Here is an 8083-nt window from a genome sequence, read left to right as displayed (position 1 = left end):
GGTTTCTTTTCACTTGTGAGAATTTCTGTCATAAGCCCTTCAACCATGCCAATGTTGAAACCTTTCATCAGTCGACGCTCCATAGCTCGACCCTTCTTGCCCACAACCGCTGCAGAGACGAGTTTATTAGTACTTAGGATTAACATTTTCAATTAAAATGCAAACATTAATTTTCACTATTAGCCTACATATATTCAAGTCCGATGCACACACCATGCATCCCTTAATTTTAGCACTAAACTTTTGGAGATGTTAACCAATCACTAGATGTATGTTAACAAAAATGGATATAAAGGCTTATCTTGGTTACCTCGGTTTCTTATGTGGAAAGAAAGGAAAAAACTAAAATACTTAACACTATGAATAAATACATTGAGTTTTAAACTAATTTTTAAGTGTTGATCTCAAACAGCCATACAAACAAAAACATGAAAATAAGATTCATATTCCATTTTTTAGAGTATATACTTCCTTTATTTGGACATATCGTATATTACACCTCATCCAGTGCAGGGGTGCATCTATGGATGAAAAAACACGCCCATAACACAAGACTTAAACTAATGAAAGCAAGAAAAGAAAGGAACAAGTGGCACTTAACCCTTCAAGAGATGATACACCGCCCTCCTAAAAATGTGAGATTATGAGTACATGTAACACGCGCAAGCAGAATAGAAATCTTGGTACTAGAGAGGAAGGGTCACCGAATCAATGGCTAATTGATCGCTTTTTTTTCACAGACTAAATTGTGATAAGTGGCAGTCTGGCTGGTTATTTGAGGCCACCAAAGAGGAGGAGTATCTTTCTTTAAGATCTATGTACCACTGCCAGAAGTAGTACCAATAGAAAAGAGACAGAAACTTTGTAGCGGAGAAGAGGATCCATCAAAAAGGTGAGGATGTTGTCATTTATCAGTAAGATTGATCTGATTCATTTCTGTTAGGAAAGGTTGTCAAATAATAATGGCCCCCCCCCCCCGCCCCCCTAAGAAAAAGACAGAGTGGATCAGGCCAATATCAAGATATACTAAGGGATAAAAATCAAAACGACCATTTTTTTCAAATAGATACAAATACTTTGAACTATGTGATCTCAAGTGTGAATTAATGTGAACGCAAGTTGTTGATAAAATAAGAGATTGTTCATCGCAGGATCTTAGATGGGAAAACATGGAGAGAGAGAGAGAGAGAGAGAGAGAGAGAGAGAGGGGGGGGAGGAATGTGCCTCTGAGGCAGTGAGCTTAATCAAGTTCAAACATTTCTGCTCTCATGATCAGATATGACAAAGAGTGAAAGCGATGGCAAAATTAATAGTTGATTTGTGGGATCTGAGGAATACATTATTGATAATGAAGAGGAAAAGTGAAGGCGGGCGAATATAACCTCTAAGAACGCCTCTAGAGATGGGAAGGGAGAGGTCGCTGTTTCCTTAACAACGGATCAAGCGCAGCTAAGTCAAATGCCATAAAAAGATCACAGAGAGAAGGTGTAAAGCGATAAACCAGAATCTTGAAGGAAGGGTCCCTGCAGAAATACCGTGATAGATATCAAAGGAGAGAAAGTCTATTCTTCAGGTTTCATCACTGAGATAGGAAAGTAAGTTCTAAATTGATCCAGCACTGAATATATTGCTTGAATTATTTCTAACTGGAAATCTTACCAGTCATGATTTGCTTCTAACTCAGCGTAAATTTGTCCAATTTTTCATTCATTGCCGTGATTAATTAAATTAAATCCCTATGTTATTCAAGACATAAGCCAGTCATATCCTCACATTCTCTCTCTCTCTCATTCCAAGATAATATCCCTTTACGTACTTGAATCTCCAGCGTTGACCATTGACGTATTCATACCATTGTTCTTCAAGATGTCGATCAACTCATATCTGTAAATAGATCAATCATTTGCATTACAGAACATTAAGAAGAATTTTTTCTCTTATAATTTGAGCAAAACAAGAAATGTGTAATAATGGTGGGGCTAACTAACAAAAAACGTTGATTAAACATGTTGCGACGATCTCTGTGGTAATTATATATATATATAGTATATATATATGTATACATGTATGTATGTATGTCATATATATTTATTGATCTATATATATATATATATATATTACCACAGAGATTGTCGCAAGCTGTTAAAAGATTCGTGATATACTGCCTGAAAAATGTCACGCTTATCAACGCGAGACCCTTCCAGCTTGCGCAAGTGTCAAGACCTACTGCTTACCTGAAAGTGGAAATATCTTGCTTGACTTCATTGATGTCATCTTCTGTGACGCCCTTCTCATCTGCTTTGCGTTGTTGTTCAGTGATATAACGACGAACCAAGAGTCTCATGACATTCTGATGTCTGGTTTCACATCGTTTCTTGGACTGGAATACAAAGAAAATGAACGGCTCTTGTATGTTACATGTGGTTTGATTTTTTTAATATATATATTTGAAATTGACACGACTGAGTCATTGTAAACTGTATGATATAAAATTTGTATCATAAAACTTATATATAACATTCAATGGTAAAGTGGCCAGCAGAACTGAGCTTCAAAATACAGGATCTTACTGAGAGCTTGAAATTCTATGGGCAATGGTGGTGATGACGATAAGAAAGGCCCTTCGGTAGTCATAGTTCGAATAAGGGACAATAGATTTGTTCTAGTAAAGAACTTGCCTCTTACCTTTTCCTTGAAGGAACCCCTAACTTTCTTGCCAGTCACACCTAGCGCCCTCAGGATGCCTTTAGGTGTGGGTATGATATTGAAAGGTGGAGGAACGGTGGCGCCCCCTTCAAAGTAGCTCAGCCACAAATTCGTTCGAGCAAACTTCCATTCAGTGTCTGAACGCTCCTGTTTAATGCAAGACGAATTGGTCAGTTAAGATAAAGAATCGCCTTTTTACCTGAAAGAGAATTTGTCGTAGGATTCCTGGTAACAAGATAAAAAAAAATCTATGTTTATAACGTTATCAGTTCTTTTTTTAGAAAAATCCAAAGCCTTGATTTATTATTTCAAAATAAGATAAAAACTTATCAGTTACTGCATTTTTAACGAAACCTGAGTTATAAAGTGGTATGATCTAATTTAGTGTACTGAGAGTAGATTGGCATCTTTAACCTTTCAGATTGGCAACGCTATGCGTCAAGAATGTATGAAACACTTTAAGCAGTTTAATTACTCACGGTCAGTGATAATACTGTGATCTCTTTTAGTATGTAATAGCCATGGCATTGAAAACCTGCATTAATATAGGATTAACTGCGATCTTGTTTATTTTCCAGTAGTGCAATATTAGAAAACCAATATGAACACAGATCTGGAATATAATGACCTTTATCCATATCAAGTGTGATATTAATTTCCACATAAACCTTCCTGAAGGAAAACCTGCGACTGTAAGTATTTATGGTGAAGAGCTTTCTTTTGAAATTTTTATGATTTAAAAAAATTAATCGCCTGAAAGGGAAATTAAATAGAAATGTGTGGGAAGTCCTTCAGTCTGTCATTGAAGTTTTTTTTTTTTTACGTAAAAGTAGATGGAGAATGGTAATTGAGGCCTCAGCAAGATGAAAAGAAGGCGACAGGCCTTTCCATCGAGTTAAAAACGGGAAAATTATACGAAGAAATGAAGAATGTAAGATGTATGAATTTGGTTGCTAAGAGAAAACAGAATCAGGTAAAATGCCGTATTGGAGGATATGAACACAGAATCGAGCCTCGAAGAAAGCGACTGACCTTCACATTGGAAGGGGATTGGTTATGTGAAAGAAGGATGCTTGGAAGGTCAGAGAAAGTAGAAGAGATGATTTTTGGTGAATCAAGTCATCAAATATATAGACGTGAAATCTAATAAGAAAAATTTAATTATGTTAGAAACATAATTAAGTGGCTTCAAACTTAATTTTTTGGATATAGCTGCTCTGACGGTTCTTTTCAATATTGGTTCCCTTCGATTCCCTCTTTAGTCGTAAAATAAATGTTTAAAAGTGAAGGTGTACCGATTATGGAATGCTCTACCAAAGTGTCATATGTTGTTGATTACGTTTGTCGTGATGTTCATCTTGCGATAAAGTGCAAAAAAAAAAGAAGGAAGTGTAGTTCACGCCACCTGACTAAATCTTGTCTATTAACCAGATTTTAAAAATCGTGAAATTTCAAAGGGCATTATTAACAAAGCTATCTTTTCAAAGGCGCCAAGCATGATTTTGGTCGTCAAACAGCTGGTGATCTGGCGTGCGGGTAGAAAACAATGCATCATCTTTCGATATTTTCTGAACTGTGTGACGCATTTTCCCGGAACTGGAATTTATTATAATTGACATGCACAGAGCATTCCACTGAATGATTGATAAAGCTTCAAATGGTCATATATTTAAATTAATTTTTGCATTGAAAGAGGGGAATCTTTGGATTAAATAGTGCCAAGTCTCCTACACAATATTATTCATGCCGCTTTAGATACATTAATTGTACTTGGTTCTGAATTCAAGATGTTTTGATACGATAGTCACGATGAGCGTGAACTCTGGCTTGATATGTTCATACTCTCATGAAAGCGTTTAACTACCCAATTGTAGTTACAGTCAGCAGTGCATTTTCGATAATGGTCTGATTGACAATTTTCTTCTCAAATACTAAGCTAGAATGGCGTAACAGTCATAATTATCATCACCTATCATCCTGCATCTAAAGGATGACAGGACCCAATTCTAATCCATGCAACATAGGTTATCTGTTTCTTGTACGATCTCTCATGTCAAGTCAGTCTCCTTGTGCAATGTCCATATACAGAGTTCCTTTTTAACTGTTTCCGTTGCATTGCTGACTCTCTCCGCTCAAGTAATATCTCTGCAGCTTGTCCTTATTCCAGGTTACGTTCGTCACATCCATTGTATACATATGGTATCCAGATGTGTACTTCCTGTGCTAAACGGTTTTGTTATCAAGAGATAGCCCTCCATCCTCCATCTCCCTTTAATAGTCTCCAGAAGTCACCAAATCGATGAGACTTACATTTTTATTATAGAGTTCTCTTTATATGCTAAACCAAAATGGCTGTCACAACTCTTGTTTCATAAAGCTTCGGATCCGCACTTGCAATGCTGAACAGGATGCCATATATTAGTTTTTACTTTGCTACTGCCACAGATGGGATGTAATCGTCTCACCGATGTTGACTGCAGCCTTGGACCGTACTGCTCTTAATTCTTGCTGAATCTCGAGGGGAAGTGAAACAAATTAATAATGATGGTTTTTTCAGTCTTTTTTTTTTTTCTCCTTTATCTCTTCAGTTGTTAGTGCTATGGTCACATCCAGATCGATTACCTTTCGTGTGTCTTTCCAACAAACCTCAACATTTCTTACTTCGTTTATTTTATTCAGTACTATATAATCCCCGATTAAGCCAATTCATATAGGAGACAGTGACCTCAGATGGCTCAGAAAGGCAAATGTCATTCATTATCCAAGAAAATTCTTCTCCATGCAAATTCATGATTCATTCATTCTTTGGTGAAACACAGCTTTTCTGGGCATCTTTCAAAAGTGCTTTGTGGGAAACAACGTGCAACGCAAAATGTGAGTGGAATTCTCCTGTTCTTCTTTCTGGGATATTCTAGCAATTATTCCCGCCTCTTTCACTCCCAGGGCGAGCTTTTAGAACAATAGATATATCTGACGCGCTTCAGTTTCTGCCGTTATTACGTAGGGGAATTTCAGTCGACCTTGGTGCTGTCAGGTCCTTAGTGCCTTTACTGTACCTCGTGCTCTGGTTATTAATTTTCAATACTATCGAGATCCTTTTAAGTTTATCTTCCTTCTCTGGTGTTCGTTTTCTCATGAGGAATTGAAAGTGGTCCTTATTTATTATAATTGCAATTTTATATGATTTTTATGATTTCCTTAATTCGTTTATGGGAATGCTAAAAGCAGTTCCATATTTTAAGTTGATAGTCGATTCTGGGATACTATGGTGTCATAGTGTAGACGCAAATGGTGTGGATCAGATTAAACCGGAAACTTAAGTAAAAGAAAACATGGGGATAGCCCCGACTAAATTGCAACCATGGACCTAGAAATAGGAAAGAGTACAGAATACAGAGAAAGGAAAATAACGAAAGAATTCCAAAGCCTGGCATAGCTGCCACAGAGGAACAGAACTGGCAATGGAGGGCTGTAGACTTCCACAAACACATGAGAGGGAAGACTTTCTTTCGCATGAACGGAAGTGTTTGAAACGAATTCTACTGGAAAGTCACCGAGGATACAACTCGGCAGAGAGGAAGATCGACAAAGATTGTGTTGATTACGTGAACTGCCATATATATTCAGTCCTGTTCAGTAGGACAGCAAAGGAAGAATCTTTTTAAATATCCGACCGGTATGCTGAACGGCAACGCCTTTGCCAGTGTGATAAGGAAATAAAATAACGAAATGGGACCAAATACCAATTTTTTGTCGCATTTCTGTGATTCTTAATAGTATCACCAATCTAAAGGCAAGCTTTTAGTAATCTGATATCTAAAAATACCCTTCTTTTTGCCTTCAACCGTTCATACTTGCCGCATCTTGTGAATATTTCTTGCGTTTCTTCTGTTATATTGTCCGTTGTTGCATTCAGGTTGCATTATAACCACAATTTCACGCCGAACTCTAATGGACATTGTATTTATGTAAACGTAAAAGCGTATTATTTCCTTCCATTTCACTCTCGTCCTAATTTCTGAATGTTACATTCCTGGTATTGTAAAGATAAATGCAGGTCAAGTAATGTCGAGTTGACATTATTCTTTACAAAGAATCCCGATGTCTGAATAAAGAGAATAGTCATGCAGGAAACAAGACAGAAATAAATGAAGAAAGAACGAAATAACTGTCGGATGCATCTCAACGTATGGAATCTGCCCAATTATATGAGTTCAGTCCAGCCGGACAGTCACAAATATAGCTGAGAATGAACTAAATTTCTATGGTAGATGGCAAAACGACTCTGGAAAGGAAATACAGTTCATTAACATCTACCTCAAGTCGTTCATACCAGGGTCGCCCCCCCCTTCCCCCCCCCCCCCCCCCCCCCCCCCACTTTTTTATTTTATTTTATTTTTTTTTTTTTTGCACTGATCCTTCCAAGAACCAAAAGTTTCGGAATGGATAAAGAAGATAATCAAATAAATTTTGCCAGAGATTATTAACAATAAAAATCTTCTAGAGGAGTAGAGCCATTTTAACAGAACAGAGGTCCTTAAGAAAGCTGTGAAATACTCGGGATACAAAGATCATAATTGTCTGCAGAAGAGTTTTGCATAAATCAGTCTGACTTAGAACAATGACTTTTTAAGTAAGTGATCCTCCTCGAATTCAGACCACGGAAATCCACTTTCCCTCCCAATTACTTTTACATGTATTTTTGAAGAGAAAGCTACTCACCAGCTTTTTTCAGTGGCATCTCGCACACAGTATAGCATCATATAAGTCAGTGAAAAACGCAAACTATTAGTGCTCATGCAAATTGGAGCCCTTCAGTCTTATTGAAGCATCATCTGTGGGTTAGAAATGTTGTCCACCTTTTGTTTCTATCGTTATTTTGGCAATATTTTGACGTTACATAGTTAATAAGTATAAAAGTAATTTGGATGCCAGAGTAGGAAAAATGAATTGTCTTTGTTAATATTATACTTTACGAGTTTTCACTAAAAAAAGATTAGCAGTTTCAGGAATATATTCTGTTGAAGACGAAGTCTACGTTCCCCTGAGATTTTTAAGTGCTTCGCCAAGCTCTAAATCTTGAGTCAGAAGCAAACATGAAAATAAGAAATTTTTACTGTGATATACTCGTGCAGTTTTAGCGTGAATATGTTACTAACTTTTATCTAAGTTATGTTGTTTAGAGGTTTTTATCTTGAGTTTTTTTTTCTTTTTGTTGGGGGGTAGGGGCTGGGGGACTGGAATACTATCACATGACTAAGGAAAGGTATCAAAACTTTATTCGCTCATCGTATATATATATATATATATATATATATATATATATATATATATATATATATATATAGCTATATCTATATCTATATCTATATCTATA

At 36.6% G+C, this 8083-nt stretch overlaps 1 protein-coding gene and 1 long non-coding RNA gene across 2 annotated transcripts in view; one reads left to right on the top strand and one right to left on the bottom strand.

Annotated features, from left to right (window-relative positions):
• LOC135216697 (uncharacterized) overlaps positions 1–8083 on the top strand; it is a 73382-nt gene that overhangs the window by 30207 nt on the left and 35092 nt on the right. Inside the window, exon 2 of the long non-coding RNA XR_010314890.1 lies at positions 741–892. This is a non-coding gene — a long non-coding RNA (uncharacterized LOC135216697). The remainder of the gene's footprint in view (positions 1–740; positions 893–8083) is intronic.
• Positions 1–8083, bottom strand: part of LOC135216696 (transient receptor potential protein-like) — a 33749-nt gene that overhangs the window by 2270 nt on the left and 23396 nt on the right. The window contains exons 15-18 of the mRNA XM_064252119.1: positions 2686–2853; positions 2235–2380; positions 1817–1884; positions 1–109 (exon numbers count right to left, since the gene is read on the bottom strand). The exon at positions 1–109 is cut by the window's left edge and continues 2270 nt beyond it. Coding sequence (XP_064108189.1) covers positions 1–109; positions 1817–1884; positions 2235–2380; positions 2686–2853 — 491 coding nt within the window. The remainder of the gene's footprint in view (positions 110–1816; positions 1885–2234; positions 2381–2685; positions 2854–8083) is intronic.

Source organism: Macrobrachium nipponense, chromosome 6 (genome assembly GCF_015104395.2).
Source record: "Macrobrachium nipponense isolate FS-2020 chromosome 6, ASM1510439v2, whole genome shotgun sequence".
NCBI lineage: Eukaryota > Metazoa > Arthropoda > Malacostraca > Decapoda > Palaemonidae > Macrobrachium > Macrobrachium nipponense.
This window is presented reverse-complemented; position numbering and strand designations above follow the sequence as displayed.